Source organism: Anguilla anguilla, chromosome 2, assembly GCF_013347855.1.
Source record: "Anguilla anguilla isolate fAngAng1 chromosome 2, fAngAng1.pri, whole genome shotgun sequence".
Taxonomy (NCBI): Eukaryota; Metazoa; Chordata; class Actinopteri; order Anguilliformes; family Anguillidae; genus Anguilla; species Anguilla anguilla.
This window is the reverse complement of record NC_049202.1, coordinates 43773120-43790260: the sequence shown is the minus strand read 5'-3', so window position 1 is coordinate 43790260 and position 17141 is coordinate 43773120. Positions and strand designations below refer to the sequence as shown.

General features: G+C 42.9%; 1 protein-coding gene across 2 annotated transcripts; it reads right to left on the bottom strand.

Annotated features, from left to right (window-relative positions):
- Positions 1-3382: 3382 nt before the first annotated feature.
- rhot2 (ras homolog family member T2) lies at positions 3383-17061 on the bottom strand. Of its 2 annotated transcripts, none has more exons than XM_035406808.1 (19): positions 16857-17061; positions 15414-15472; positions 14690-14771; positions 14366-14409; positions 13048-13101; positions 12799-12851; positions 12331-12442; positions 12066-12167; positions 11795-11893; positions 11470-11578; positions 11155-11275; positions 10509-10593; positions 10155-10300; positions 9549-9649; positions 8179-8309; positions 7147-7227; positions 6908-7030; positions 5670-5872; positions 3383-5313 (listed from the first exon to the last, which is right to left on the bottom strand). In XM_035406808.1, exons 1-19 carry the CDS (start codon positions 16891-16893, stop codon positions 5196-5198), a joined length of 1860 nt encoding a protein of 619 aa, XP_035262699.1. In that variant the 5' UTR covers positions 16894-17061; the 3' UTR covers positions 3383-5195. The 2 variants fall into 2 exon arrangements, with proteins under 2 accessions (XP_035262699.1, XP_035262700.1); XM_035406809.1 differs by having other exon boundaries at positions 12331-12439.
- Between the last annotated feature and the right edge of the window lie 80 nt (positions 17062-17141).

The window sequence follows — 17141 nt, the reverse complement described above, 5'->3', positions numbered from 1 at the left end:
CAATCAAATATTTTTACCTCCTTGCATCCTTTCCTTTTATCCTTTCCTCCACCCATTGGCAGCACAAGAAAAGGAAGCAACAAAAGGACACAGGGATGTAGGAATCGAGGAAATGTGTATTAGGGAAATGGAACGACTGTGCTCTTTCAAGCATCAGTTTGAAGCCATTTCAATTACAGATGTGGCAGATGGGGAGAGGTGGATCCACAGGTTGATCATTTATACGTCACACATTCTGAAAAAATACTGCTGCAAAGCATGCACTCATATTTCCTTGCTCAAGTATCCTTCTAAAGCCTCCAAGCTCCTTCAAGGAATATTTAACGGATTGGAATGTCTTTAAAGATGTCAGACCTCAATCAATTTCCAGGTCAGGCGAGGACCTCAGAGACAAGGATAGATAAAATAAGTGATTGGAATGAGCCCAAGGACGGATAAAATAAATGACTGGGATGAGGCCTTGGTGTGAGTATTCCCTGGGAACATCTGTACATGCAAGCCAAAGATCATGAACGTCAGCCATACTGGATTTTTTTCTAATTTGCATAATATTTGAAACCGTTTCTTCCCTAAGCCTTTTTTGTTTCATGACTGATTTGCACCATGTGGAACATAGTATCAGTGTGCGTGACCATAATTGGTAACTATGAACCAGATATATTGGACAATAACTATGGGAGCCCGTAAGCCAATGAGTTTCAGACTGGACATAGCCTATCACATAAATGGCCATAACTCATTGACTGTTCATACAATTTTCCCAGAACTTGACATAGATGTTTGTGAAGCCACACAGCATGCTTACCAAAGTATTTCCCAATGCATTCACAAGGGGCACCATAAACCTTACAAATGTGCTTCACAATAACAGATCCACAGAATTTCAGTTCAGTACATGGTCCAGACCCTGAGTCAAAATTTCAAGTCTGGTTGAAATTTATGAAAGTGGGCATGGCCTATCACATAACCTATTTCCTATAAACATTTATTGTTTTTGATTGCTTAGTATCTCTGGTTGACTGTCCCTTCAACAAAGCTTGACACCAAATATTGCCTTAATTGGCCACAGGGTGGTGTGATACTCAAAAGTGAAATGGCAGCCCTTTTCATGCAAGACCATAAGGCCTGAAATATACCCTGCGTAAGTACGTGAATGCAGATTCTTTGAACTAAGAGAAGTTGATTTCATGTGTCGTTGCATTTAAAAATGTGTCACCTGAAATTCTTAAGGCAAGTGGAAGCTGCAGTGTCAATCATCGTACCAAGGGGTGTAATAGCAGGCAACAAGAAGCAGAAGCTGTCTTTGATTTGTGGTTTCTTTCGCTGTCTTTTCACAATTTTCCTCTACTGCCCCCTTGAGGACTCAGGTTTATTACCTCCACAGGAACGTAGGAATGCATGCTGAATATGTACAACAGGGCTGTGCATTTGCAGTGCCTGATTGTACATAGTTTTGTTTGCCAGCCTGGTGTTGTCATTTGCGATCGCATACTTATGTAGGGTAATTTTCAGGCCTAATTCCAATATCGGTACAATTCGCAACAAATTTTGTCAGCATATTCCTTGGAATTACATCAACAAGGATCAAAAAATAGCATGAAAGTCCAACATACTGAACTTTTAGCTAATTTGCATAATATGCAAAAAGAAATTATTTTACTAAACTTGGTACATAGCATTAGTGTACATAACCATACTTGGTAACTATAAGCCAGGTATATTGGACAATAACTATGGGAGCTGTGAGCCAATGAATTTCAGATTAGGTATGGTCTCCCTCATTAATGGTCAAAACTCAATCACTGTTCAGCCAATCCTCACAAGCTACAGCAGTCAACAGCAGGACTACTACTGTCATGAATACCAGCCTGACCCATTTGGAGACACCTCCTTTATACTTATGGTTTACAAAGAACTTTCTGCTAGCAAATGCTATGTTGTTGGCAGAGCTGGCCCATCCATTGGGCCATGTAGGCTACAGCCGAGAGCCCAGACGCGATTAAGGGGCCCCTGTGTGGTGGATCATTTTTATTATTTATTATTTATAATGCAATATTAAACTTTGTCTAATATTGCATTTTGTCCAAAGATCATTGAAACCATTTAGTGTGACAAGGAGGAAATCAGGAATGCTTTCTCAAGGACGGTATAAAAATCGATAGTCAATAAAAGACCTGCCTACCCAGTAAGCTTCCCATTCAGTCCATATTCATAACTTAAGCTGCTACTACAGTGATGACAATTTTTAAGTACTCCTTGAAGGGCTCGTATCGAGGAAAGTCGCAGACATCGTTTCAATACACTGCGTTTGTTTTCGTGCGGAAAGAATGCATCGCTCTTGATTAAGCCTTTTTTGGAGTTACATCCCAAAGATTATATAGACAGGTTTCTAAATCTATTTGGGAAGCTGAGATATGAAAGTGAGTAGGCTAATTCCAGTTGCATGGCATTGTCTGTTGTGTTACTTATCAGATCGTTTGGAGAGTGCTGCTGCTGGAGGGGTGGGGGGTAGTGAATTGGAATAGAGAGCAAGTTCCCCAAATGGCAAAGCTCTTGTAGATGCTTTCTGTGCTAAAATCTGTTTGTATTTTATGAATTCATGTATTGATCTTTGATCAGGCTAGCCAGTCACTCATAGCATCTATGTAGGCCTATATTATATTATTGCTATGTAAACACAGAGTATCACAGTATGAGAATATGGTGAGAAAATTACCCACTACTTGTTACCCAGAACTTGAGTACAGGTAACAGACTGCATGAAATGCACATAGGTGCAGTGGAGCCAAGCTGTTGCTATGAGTAACTGGCAAGGCTAGCCTCATTAAAAGACAACACATACATTCATAACAAAATCTAACACAAGCTATCATAATCTAACAAAGTTCTGAGTAAACCATAGGTGCAAACTTATCGGAGAACAACTTCTGACCTGTGGCCAACTGACCATTGACTTTCACATTCACAACGGGTCTGGTCATTCACAACGACCAAAGGAACTGTCACTCCAAAGTAGACTGTCCCAAAACCTATGCCTCCACGTAGTTCCCGCACACTTAATTGTGTTCTTCATGCAACCAAACTTTCAACACACAAGCTATTTATATTTTTGTTTGCAATGCAAATAGTTTAGGTAACAATTAATATTTGACACCAAAAACTTTACGCAACTCAAATTATGATGGCGAAATGAGAACCTACGAGAACGATTGCAAATGTGCTGTGGAGCGCATGTGTTCCAAATTGAGACACACTTCGCTGTAAAGGCCTTAATGAATTTTCCGTTGACGAGAGGACAAGTTAGAGGACAAGTTTGAGCTAAGTAAATCTCTTATATTAATGGCCAATTGATAACAAACAACAGAAATAAAAACAGTACCAGTTCTGTAAACGTATTAGTTTATTTAAAATATTTAAACGAAAATATGGCTTATCTGAGCACTTCATTTAGATATACATAGAATCGAAAACGATGAAATGTGGTTCAAAATGGACCGGCGAAAGGCAAGACTTGCAGTTTGTCTACAATTAATGTCCTATGAAAAGTAGATCAAATGTGACAAAAGGAAAAATTCTGGAACTTTTCGACTGGACTGTGGGGGAAAACATCGCCAAGTGTATTAACTCCAGTTGGTAAACAAAAAGAATCCAATGGCAAATATGAAGGATACGATTTCAGTACGCCTCTGCTCTGTATATGGTGCTCCTTGACAAATTGTTTTATGCATATCACTGCATTCTGAAATTAGACCTACTAAATAATTGGCATGGCTTCCATACCGCGGTGGAGATTAAAAGCCCACGTTCAGGTGTTAATACAGTATCTCCATTCTTGCTCCCCGCAAATATACTGCTAATGGACAAAATAACACCGTTTTCAAAGTTGCTGTAAGCATGCTGTAGCATATATGATATATCGGTGTTGCCATATATATTAAAAATTTATCGAAAAGCATGCTTTTTGAATGCATTTCGGACAGGGTTTCCCTTTCATAAACACATTTAAGCTTTAGAGGTCAAAACCACATTCACATCGCAAGGCCATCTAATCTTATTGTGTTACTCTGGAAGACCGTTCAATTTGGTAAGTTTTTCAAGAGGCCGTAACTTGTGACTTTGCGGCCCCATACTGTTGCACTGGTAATTCATTCCTCATTGTGATTGCCCTGCCTTGCAGCTGGAAAGCAGATAAAAACTAATAGCCGGCCAGCCTCCCCAAAAGCAATTACAAGAGTTCTATCATCATTCAGTAACCAAATGACAATAGACTCAAGAAAATCTAGACCATTTTGCTTATTTCATGAATTTAACAAACCTGGATCTTGTGAGGGTCAATGGATACCATTATACACTAGTGCTGGTTCTATTTTGGCAAATTCATAGATTGATATCCATAGCTGAGTGAAGACAAATTTGACTAGAATGGTCCGCTTCTTATTAACACAGAACTCAGAAGAGGCCTCAGGAGCAGGTGTCAGCACCAAGCCACCATCAGGGCTGTCTACTGGTCAGTTCCCTGTGACTGCACTGGTCACACGTTCTCCATGGCAACCGCTGGATGTCAGGCTTCTCGTTGGCCTGTGAATGATGCATGACTCACAGCCACCTTTGGCTCTTGAAGCCTACACTGAGGCTGCTTTGATGTTCATCTCACTGCCATACCAAGGGCATTGTGGGTATCATTTATTGGTGCCAGCTGACCACCAGCTGAGACCAACATACCTGATGAGTGGTCTCCCAAAACACTTTTTTTTTTTTAAATTACATTTTTTTTAAAAAGGAAAAAAAAAAAAATCTATTTTGATATCTAAAACTAATCTTTATCCCTTATGAGCCCACAGAGAACAAAAATGGTTACAGAGGTGAGATGGGCTTTGATATTTCCTGTGTTTTCATCATCACTTCACTTCAACCAATGTATCTGTGCGGTATCTTTGGCTGACCTGGGAGAAATGAATACCTGTCAGGTCACGAGTGACAATCCGTCATGGAACCTATAGGAAGAAACTGCATGGAACAGTGAGATGGGGGGGGGGGGGGGGAGTTAAGATCAGACTGGTCCTGGACTTAAAAGTAAGAGAACAGGAATTTAATTATGATGCTAGCATATGCCACACCCTTTCCCATGTGGCAAGTCTGTTGATGGAGTGTCAGTCAGTCTGTAAGGGGAAATGGAGGTGGGTGGTTTAGGCGGTCTATTTCTGCCTGATGAGAGCTCTGTAGATACTGAAGCCCAGGACTGTCACAACAGCGGCCCCAAGTGTCACTCTCAGCCAGAAGGAGGTGCTGCTCATGTCTGAGCCATTCAGGTGCCTATCAAAGCAGAGATAGAAAGAGAGAGGTATCCACTGATGAGCAGACAGAGACAGGCAACTGCAGACAACAGGCTGGAGTTTTATATAAATACTACAAAATGTTCAGCCGCTTTGAAAGTCCCTACTGTGCGCATAAATATGAATTTCCCATTGCAGTTCAAACATTACGCCAAGAAGTGGAACACAAGTGAAAGGAGCTGTTCATCCATCAGTATGTTGCTGTGATGGTTTCACGACTGTGCTCCGTGTTAAACATTAAGCCTGACACAGGTAATAGATGGCACTATCGCCAACAACCTCAACAGCACGGCCATAATTAACAGCACCAGGGCTGAGGGTGACAGAGTGACTCACGGGAACATGGCGGCCCAGGCCAGCTTGGAGTAGATGGAGGCGCTGGAGGAGTCGAAACCAATACAGGAGAAGGTGAAGGGAGGCGGCAGCCCATGCTTGTAGCAGAACTCCGAAGGGGCAACTCCGTGCTGTTGCCTCTGCTCGGGGAGGTCAGCCTTGGAGGCCACCAGCACACAGGGAATGCTGCTGTCCATATAGTGCTGCTGCAGGCAGATCAGGGGAAACAAGGAAACCAGGCTTCAGACAGCTGGCTGGATTAATAATGCAGGGCGCTGGAATGCGTTTATTAATAGGCTGCCTGTCTGATTAAGTCTGCAGTCTCAGCCTTCTCCCGTCAGCCAAAGGGATGCTAAAATCCAATACTCTGCAAGCATTTTGCAAATTAATCTTTCACACCTACAGTACCGCGAGTCGTGAAATAATTGACTACTTAACCCTCCATAGTAAAGGTCAAGCTGTAGCAAGACAGGATCACGCTTGTGGTATCGCCAGTATCATATAACAAGAAGAAGAAATATAATTTTCATGACTTTAAACTCCTAGGCTTAGAGGTCTATTGCTCATGATGTTTTTTGCCCAAAATGCTACTCATTCTGTAGCCAGCAAAACGTCACAACATTTGCCAATTTGAGGGAAACTCTGATCAGAAAACCAAAAGAACCTCATCCCTTAATAAATACATTGTCCCAAGCGATCTATTGGGGTCACAGTGCATGACTGGCATACTAGGACTGGTCAGAAGCTACAGCAATATGGAAGAAATGTGTCCCTTTTAGCTGTGGTTATAAGTATATCAACATGGACCCCTGGTAAAAAATTAAAAAAAAAGAATTTTGGTGGATTTTATAAGTTGTAGTACACACAATTTATTTATTGTAATTACGGCATACAGTTTTATGGCCACACAGCATCTATGGTTGTCCTTTGACACATTTGATCTAGTCTGTTGCATACACCAACCTGTATTTAGTGAAAATGAAGAAACTTAAAGGCTACACATTTGGCCCGAGGCCTGCTGCACTTTCCCAATAACTTTTATTTTGGTGTTTATTCCAAATTAATCTATTCTTTTCATTGTCTATTTATGCGTTGCAATCAATCATAGTCTATGCTTTTTCAGAGTCTATGTCTGAATTGCTTAAATTGACATTACATTTTCAAGGGACCTTGAAACCTAAACTGTGTTGCCGTAAGGGCGGTCCCCTCACTGCAGTCTGTCCCCACCCTTAAGGGCTCACCTTGTAGACACTGGCACAGTAGCTGAAGGACTTGGGGTCACTGACATCATACATGAAACAGGCCACATCGCACGCTGTATCAGAGACCTTGAGGAGCTCCGTGTCCACGTCCACCTCGTACAGCTGGGAAGGCAAACAGGGGAGAGGGAGAGTGTGTGAAGTGGTATATCTGGGATTCCACACAAGCCAGGCAAGCCATCACACTCTGCTTTACCATCACTCTGCACGACAGTACTCACGATCAGGAACTTCTCCTGGTTGTTGACTTGAACAGTGTTCACGGCGTAGCAGGACAAGGCACCAGAATGACTCTGCTGTTTCTAAAATGAAAAAAGGAAAATGAAATGATTTAGCTTTTATGAGTTTGGTGCCGGCTGACATGCAGCTGAGACAAGCATGCTTAATGAGTTGTCTCCTAGAACACTTTGGTTTTTTACATTACATTTTTTTAAATCAGCTGTGATATCAAAGACTGATCTTTATCCTTAGAATTAAATGGGTGCAGAGAGAAAATCAGTGGTTACAGAGGGGAGATGAGCATTAATATTAATTACCTGAACATGTATCTGAACAGGCTTGGAGGTCTATTGCTCATATTTTTTGTCTAAATGTTTTTGTATCCAGCAAAATCATGTCATTTGTCAATACACAGGAAACAGCTCAAAAAAGCAAAATAACCCCATGCCTCAATCAAAAAAACCGATTGAATTGTTTTTAGGGATTCTGACTGCAGGAAGAAATGTAATATCAGAAAATTAACAAAAACAAAACAAACATGACACAGTACTGCCACCTACAGCTGAGCTAGAGCTAAAGCTAAGTTAAAGACATTGTGGAACTACAGTATTTTTGTACCTCTAGCTGTGTTGCAATGACAAAGCTCAAAGACTTTTTTTTGAAGAGGAATTCTCGTAATCATCTCCAATCTTTGATAAGATATACCCTGATCTCTGAGTATGGAGGGGACACATCTACGCATTCATAAATATTCAGTAGATTCTCTTGACTGACAGACCTTGTAAAAAAAACAGTATAACGAATCTAGTGTGAACTCGGGTATTAATAATCAGGAAGACACAATCCCCATCTATGTCATGGTGTGTGGATAATATGTCGCTGAGTGACTTTCAGAAGTCTGTACATTGAATTTCAAGGGATTTTGCCTATTTTTCTTGTGGAGAGTTTCATATCCCCTCATCCCCAGAAAGTTAAAAACAACAAAGAGCCAGAGAAGCTGCACTATACTATGGAGAAAGAACTGTGAATTTTACCGATAAACTGTGGCCCAGGAAGTTCTGCAGGAAGGCGGTCTTGCCGGTGCCACGAGGTCCAATCACTTTACAGAGAAACACAGTGCGCTGGGTCTGTCTCTTCTCCTGGTCCAGGGCTTTCTCCCGTGTGACTGCAGACACAGCCACACCACAAAATCTATCACGAGTGTAACCACACTGCAGACACCATTTAACAGTCACACAAAGCAACCGGGTTTAAATAAAGGCTGAACCTGAATCAAAAATCAATGTGAATATGCCCATCAACATGGCAGAAAACCGTCTCTGGACCCAGGAACCTGACCCATGCATCAACAGCCAAGGGCAGAAAAAAACGAGAGCAGAAAAAGACCAACCCACCAACTATAGGAAAGGGTACAAGACCTCATCCTTTTGGCCAAGTGTGCACTGTGGCTGATGAAAAACTGCCCCATCTGTTGTTATAGCAGCAAAGGGTGGACTAACTCCATATTAATGCCCATCATTTTGGACAAGATGTTGGATTTCAGGTGTCCACATACTTCTGGTCATGTAGTGTATATATAAACCAGTATACATCTGGGCTACCAAAAAATTGGCTTTGGCTGCTTGGTAGTCCACAGTCCTATAGCACAGATTTATGATTTGTCCACCCCTGAAGGTCATCTCCTGGTCAGGATTGTTTATGTCTACTTACTCACAGGTGGATCAATGTTCTACTGCCGTCTCAGCACTGCCCTCTTTCTAGAAGGGTCTGTTAAACCTGCTCACCTTTTCAGTGTGGTTTTCTGTCTGCACATTCAGGGCATTAGCTCTGATGAGGTGTACACAACAAAGCTCTGTTACATCACATCCTCTCAATCCCCCCAAGCGCTCACCACTGCAGCTCCTGTCTTAATCCTGAAACGCTGTTATCTGTGTCAGTGGCAGACACTGACCTGCCCTCAGTGCTATTGTCCCACAGCCAACACCAGCAGCACAGTGCATGGCTGCGAGGGCCCTTGTCCCTGTTACACCCATGCAGAAAATGCAGGCAGTCTTACTGAAGGGAATCTGCTGCTTGACGATCACTTCCTGCGCTGCTTATATCCGGTCTGAGTAAATCACAAGCTATGCTCGGTATGCCATGGCACTCAAGCCCTCAGGGCATACAGCCTTCAGTCTTACTTACAAATCACAAAAGGGATTACATGCTAATGTGTGGGCTGTCTGCAAGTCCTAATTATTTGGCTCCGCCTTAAATTTCATTTACCTGGAGGGTAAACATGATTCACCTGCAGCGTGAATACTAGAGCAGATAGTCTATTTCCAATTTTCCCAAGAATCATGGCTCTTGGACACATGCATGCTGGCAAAAACGCACGCACGGACACGTGATACACGCGGCTTACCCGTCACTGCTGCAGTTTGGGACTCTTGCTCAGTGACGACAGGGTAGCCCAAATAGCCCAGGTACTCCAAGCAGCGTTGGACATTCAGGTATGTTGTCAGCCTGCAGGAACAACAATACAGAGAGTCAAAAAAGACCAACCTGAGATGGAGGGAGACCACCGCAGAGGCGGAAAGAGCAGAAGCACATCAAAGAGGTATCAAAGTATATGTCTGTCTGTCTGTCTGTATGTATGTATGTATGTATGTATGTCTGTGTGTGTGTCTGTATGTATGTATGTATGTCTGTATGTATGTATGTGTGTGTGTGTCTGTATGTAGGTCTGTATGTATGTAGGTCTGTATGTCTGTATGTATGTATGTATGTATGTATGTATGTATGTATGTATGTATGTCTGTGTGTCTGTATGTCTGTATGTATGTATGTATGCATGCATGTATGCATGTATGCATGTATGCATGTATGCATGTATGCATGTATGCATGTATGCATGTATGTATGTATGTGTGTCTGTATGTCTGTATGTCTGTATGTCTGTATGTATGTCTGTATGTATGTATGTATGTCTGACAGCAGAACACACTCCTGCTGCGGCGGCCGTACTCACGCCCAATGACACATGTACCCGTGCAGCGTAACGAAGCCTTCCTCGTTAAGGGGCACTGCCGTGTACACGTCCGTGTCCCAGGGCACGGAGGGAAACACGCTGAAAAGATTCTTCAGCTCCGTAGGAGAGAGGGCAGAGTCCTTGTCCTGGGGGAGAAGCAAGCAATTTAGCAACCTGTTACCAAACGTACAAGTGCTTATACTTTCCTCAGCATATTAATACACTCCTCTGTAACTCCACAGAGAAGGTATATGCATGTGATGCTGCTCCAGCACTCCGGCACAATCATGATGAAATCAGACATACTGCACGAGAAATTCAAACGAACCGTGCGGCTAAGCCACCGCCACTCACCTCGTCGTACTTTTCAAACAGCCTCTGAAGGAACTCGAAGCCCAGGTGATTGAGCTCCGTGGAGCAGCCCGCTGGAACGTGCAGCCTGACACACAAAGCACATGCAAATCACTTCAACTGTTGACGGACGGCCACGGGATGCCGCTGGACTGCTTCGGCTATTCGAGGTTTTACATATGGCACAAGACCAGATCACCGGACTCTCACACGGCATGCATGGCTGCACGTAAGCGTTTGGATGAACTGAAAGACTAAGGAGTGCACAGCAGTTTGCTGAAATGTAATTTCAGAACATTAGAAATAAGAAAACTTTAAGATGATAATTATAGAATGCTGCCAAATGTAAGGGTGGTCTGCTCTGAATGAATAATTAGGAGCACTCATAAATGTAAGGGAGGGCTTTCCTTCTTTTTTTGGGACAGTCTGCCCACCTTCTGTATTTACACTATTCAGACAGATAACAAGCAGAAAGAGTAAGAGACAGCCGGCTATCCTAAAAACTGTGCCCACTTCTTGCTAGAGAGGGCTTTTCTGACTGTGCAATCAGACAGTACTTGGAAACAGTTAAGAAACATCTGCTCTGACTGTGCAATTAGCCAGCACTGGTAACGGTTAAGAAACATCTGCTCTGACTGTGCAACCATACTGAGGGTGGAGGTAGTCGTCTGTCAGCTCCAACGAGTCATCGTAGCCGAACTTCCTCAGGATGGTCCAGGTGGTCTCGTGCCGGCCCCTCTGAATGAACAGCGTGTTGAGGAACAGGAAGCCTGGGGAACAGGGAAAAGCCCTCTGCTATAACACGCACCATGCATTAGCCCTGGACAACATTTCCCTGAAACACTAGCACTCACACCCAGAGAACATTATTTTAATGAGTTCTTGAGTTTTAGGTCACAGAACCAGAGTTATTTTCATTGATGTATGTATTATCTCTGTGTTGCTCACCACAGATCTCCCTTACCATTAAGCGTCAGGCCATTGTCCTGCACCCCGTCACTAGTATTCTTCCACACCACTGTCTTCACGTCCTCAAGAGCCTGCGGGGCCAGCGGGTTCCCGAAACACAGTTTCTGAAGAATGGCCAAGACCAACATGCCGAATTTAGCCTGCCGCTCCAGCGTGAAACTCACCACTCCATGTAATCAAACAGCTATTTAGACCAGGATCTGACACCTTAAGTACGAGGCGTCTGTAGATGTACAGCTCTGCAAGGTGAGACGCAGCAGCATTTCACAGGTTTTTAAAATATGCGCTAAACCCGACGGCAGGTACGTGTTCATCCGCACCTGAAAGCAGTTGAGTTCGCTGTCACTAAGAATCCTGTCATTGTCTTGGTCGGAGATGGTGAAGATTCGACTGAGGGCTCGAACACACATGGGCCTTAGCTGCAACATAAAAAAAATAAAAAATAATAATATGGAAGAACAGATACATAAACAGCACTTTGTAGTGAAGCCGTGACATCAAAACTGACATCGTCACCAGTAGTGAGATATCTTCCTCTACTCCCACAGTGAATGACACAGGGTCTTTAACAGAGGCAACCTCTCGGCTCACCTGTTTATCTTCAGGGTCGTAGAGAGGGGCAGTTGGATGCAGCACAGCTTTCTGAGCATAGTAGAACAGCTCTGAGATGTTTTTCAGGTTCTTGGCTGAACACTACAGAGGAGGGAGGGCCTAAGGGTTAGACGGCAGTGCCCTTTATAAAAATAACCGCAACATCAAATGGTAATGGAAACTCTATTACACGCAAAGACCACCTATTCTCCTTTTCCCAACAGTAACAGATGCTTCACAAAGGCAAGGAATAGGCAGGCCTCACCTCCACGCAGGTCTCGATCTCGGAGAACTGGTTCATTATGGGCAGGATGGACTCCATGGAGCTGCCGCAGCGGAGGTCCGACTTGTTCCCCACCAGGATGATGGGGACCCTGCTGGAACACAGCACCCGCAGATACTCACTCAAAGCGCCAAATTCTCACCTTACAACTTCGATTCACCTAAATTATGTCCTTGTCGAGAAAACTTTGATGTTTAGCACCCCACAAATCCACATTTCCAAGACCATCTTGGTGCAATGTGCACTACCTTAATATTATCTAAAGTATTGTAAATGGACTATTAGATTTTTTGTTGGAGTGAGTTTCAGAAAAAAATTACTCTCTTATGAAGTCTAAATGTTAAACCAAGCCTGCCACAACGTATGACCCATCTTAGAAATCAGCTACCACAAAGACAGGAATATTTTTTTTTAAATATGTAAAGCAAAGTAAATACTCCAGGTACGTACTTGCTTCCCTTCTCTGCGCCACCGTTCACTAAAGGGATCCATTTTGTTCGGATCTGGAAGTTCACACATCAGATTGATTTGCCGAGAATAAAATGAAGAGGAAAGCACAGTATTAGGTGCTTTCGAAAAGTTCAATCATTGTGTTAATTTGATGATACAAGACAATAAAATTTTCAGACCAGATAAGACCAGTTAAAAAGACAAATGAATAGGACAGGTTTCATCCCACATGCAGTCAGTGAGAGATACCTTCTCAATGCTGTCCTCTTGAGTGACGTCATAAACCACACACACCACGTTGGCCTGCAGGACAGAAAGGATTAACATGGTGTTTACCATTACCACACATTTACATGCACTTCCTTTCAATGTTCCTCCATGTGCACCACAGTCACATATATATGTAGATTTGGAGTTCAGCGAAGCTTGATGTATCATGGATTTCATTCCCATCAGCTCATTATGTGGTACCTATTCTGTTCAGCTATTACAGTGTAAGACACAAACTCTTCCTGCAAATTCTTTTCTATACTGAATCCAGGAGTGTAGTACCAATGATGTATCATCATTGGTATAGCCATAAGAACATATGAATGCACATAAAACTTCCTTTTAATAATACAGTAACTTAAGCAGACCGTAGCCACCAAGGCTAGAAAATTCATACAAAACCACTGAGTGGGTGTCTTATTTCATTGTGATAAATCACTCCGTACAAGAAGATGAGACAAAGGACTTGGCTGGAAAGGATGAATGGTTCAAATGACCTTGTGCAACACTCAGATATTTCCACTGCTACAACCTGTATGAATAATGACGAAACTCAACAAATGGCTTCCTGTTCTGCTTGCAGAATAGTGTGATTTTATGAATTTAACTATCTATTCCTCCATAGATATCCGCAGCCCTCATATGTCCAAAGGTCACTGCTCAAATTATCAAAGCTGGCTGTGTCCTCCCACTTCATAGTTCATTTGAAATCTTATCACCTTCCTGTGTATTGAAGTGTGATCTAGTCGAGTCTATTTCCTGTATCTTCCCTGCAGCCGCACATGCCCAACAGGCCTGTTCTAACATGGCCGGGGAGTGGCGGCGTCTACGCGAGGGCCAGAGGAACCAGCGTACTGACGAAAGTGCAGCAGCTGGCCCACAAAGCCCCGAATTAATCCCCTCAAACCAATCTCCAAATATGTTGTGCTGCTCTAAATATGGCTCCATGAACAAATTCATCAGAATGAGCGCTTGGTTAAAAATCAAAGATTCAAAAATGATAATACACGACGATTCATATGTGCATTACAACATTACAGGACTCTCAACATGTGCGAGATGAATACGCAGAGATGCAGCATTCACGTCCAGCGTTTTGAGGGCACAGCTCGCACCTGGAGTCAAGGTTCTCCTCAGTTCTACTGTCAATGACACTTAACAGTACTCAATGCATTTGGACGTGATTCGCAATATTGAGTAACGTATAGCTAGACTCATGCAACCGCTAGAACCGAGACCATACTGCAGGGCACACATTGTGAAGCCGCTTTTACCTGACAGGTGTGGGAACTCTTACCTTGACAATTTCTTGTTGCAGCACCTCATCCGTCTGCTCGCTCTCTGTAAGGCAACAGCACACCTCTGAGGCTCAGCACAAGCATACCATCTCATACAACACAGTTAGTTATGCCCACAGTACATATACCACCACAGCTGCAAGGACTCAGCACTGCAGGCAGCGTGAATCTACATGTGAATCATGCCTGTGTCACACCCACCAAGCACCCATGTGAACAGCCTCAGTTTCAGTGCAGTGCCCTGGTATCTGCTAGCTCATGCTGTGTCCGGGGGAAAGTGTTTGCCGTGCGGTGCGTGGATCAGACAGCCAAGCAGCGTTTACCCGAGTAGTCGACAATGTGCGTGGGCACCTTCTCGGGAGTGACGTCGGCGGGGATGGTGATCTCTTCAGCACGGGGGGGAACCTAAAGGTGCCACAGAACTGTTACAGATGGCGAAGTTACAGTGAAAAGCAAGTGCTGCGTTTGTGTACTACCAAGATGCGATTTATACATCCAGATGAGTGGAACACGACTGCATTCATGTGCAGACTTGTGCGTGTTAACTATAGAAATTAGGAATAGTTTTTAAAATAAAGTTGGTTATATGAAAATTTACGTTGCTGCATTTATTTATCTTGTTCAATGGGTAAGAAAGTACTTTTCATGGCAAAGAACCATAAATTGGATTGAAATAACTTAAATACCATTGCTCACATAACTCCCATTGCAAATGAATTCATTTCCATATATGACAAGGATATCACTGGAAAATATCTTGCTCACGTGGGGGGGGGGGGGGGGGGGGGGGGATTTGTATATGGCTTAAGAGCTGGCTGCCCTACAGACAGTGCCCCACCTCTTGCTGCGAGTTATGATTCCTGCACCATTTCTCAATTCATTAGGAATACTCAGCCGTTACTTAAACAAAAACACGTTAGTCTTGAATAAAGTGACACAGGCTTGAAGCATACAGGTAATGTGATAGTGACAGAAGGTAAAGGGCTGGTTTGTTAAAGGGACAGTTTGTTAAACGGACTTTGGCAGTGCTGTCATGTGGCTACTGACCTGCTCAGGAAACTCCTCCCCAACCAGAGACATGATCAATGATGTCTTTCCCACCTTGGCTATAGTGAGATGGAGAAAAGAAGGATGAAGGAAAATTCATGAAAGCACAGGGTTAAAAGACTAGGGGGGCAATGTTGCAAGAAAATATTCCATTGGAATGGCAGTTATTCACTAGGAGGATGTTTCTCTGCAGCTTACTATCAACAATGGTAACAGCAATGAGGGGTGACCAACTTAACTGTTGTTGGGGACACAGCACCCATACAACAGAAATCAGACATTGCAATATTATAGTTCCCTTGTACTTCTGCGTTAAAGCTACTGGACACTTAATTCACTCAGTCTACAGTTTGTAGTCTCAACACAATTTAACCTGTCGAGACAGAATAGACCCCCATCCCAAAGCGCAATTAGCCATAAGGAAAAAGTAACCTCACTTGCCAATTGTACAGCCCAGGAGTTCATAGCAAGAATACCACCTTAGATCGTCCAACGTAAGCAAATCACCTTCTCCCAAGCCAAGGCTATAGTAGTATCGTGTTATGAGAATGCAAGACAGAATAACGTTATATTGAAAACTGAAATGACCAATGCCGAAAACAACACACAATTAAGTGTTTAGCGATATCTACCTGACAACGTCTGGCCAACGTTACTGGCTAAAATTCTTGCAATGAGACAAGTATATAACATTTAACGTGTAATACAGATACAGTATGTTGCAGCTAAGTAAGAATCAGACATCAAAATACAAGAAAACTAGAGCACTACTCAGCTAGAGTGATCTTGCTTGCTGATAATGACAGCCGTGATATACAAATGCATTTCCTAGCATTAGCTAACGTCACTCATTTTATTTACTATCAACAAGTTCTAACAAACTAGCGTTAGCTGTCTGGAGGTTAACAAAAATAACAGTAGTTAGACAATAACGGCTAGTTATAATGAACTTATGTGGCCAGCAAACAGACGTCGATAAAACATTACAGAAAACTATTTAGCTAGCTAGCTACATATACAGAGAACAGCTGGCTAGCAACTAGCAAACATGCACTTGTAATGAGCAGTTCACACAAACTAAAGGGACTTCTTCAGCTAAACTATGATCGGGCAAACACTATATGCTTATCGACGATTGAAATAACTTAACGTTAACAATAACGTTCACCACACTCCAAGTTACACCACTTTAGCTATATAGCTAGCTAGCTATGGCACATGGGTTTCAATTGGTTTAATTACTCGCGAAATAGCTCACTAACCACAAATCAAGGGTATGCGACACAATACGCATAGTTATTTTGAAAATTAAAAAATTATCACATCTTCATTTTCTGTTCTATCATCGCAAGACAGCAATAATTTTCGATGGCTTGTGTGGATCCAGTTGAAGTTTTGGCATAACATCAGACTACGTTGAACTGCAAAAGACGATGCACTTACGTTCCCCCAATAACAATATCCTGACATCTCGCTTCATGTTTGTCACCCAGTCTAAATTTCTGCGTTTACTTCAGCTTTTAAAGATTTCGATTAGTTATACTGTTATTAAGTCTCCTGTTTATGCTTCTCAATGACCCATTCTCATTCCAGCTGCAGCCCAACTCACGCCAAGGAGAAACGCTCAAACCGCTTCCGGTGTCTATGGTCCGCGCGCTAGCGCCGTCTGCCGTTCACACACTTCAGTACAGTATAGCAACCGACGTGTGGCGCTGACTTCGACGGCGC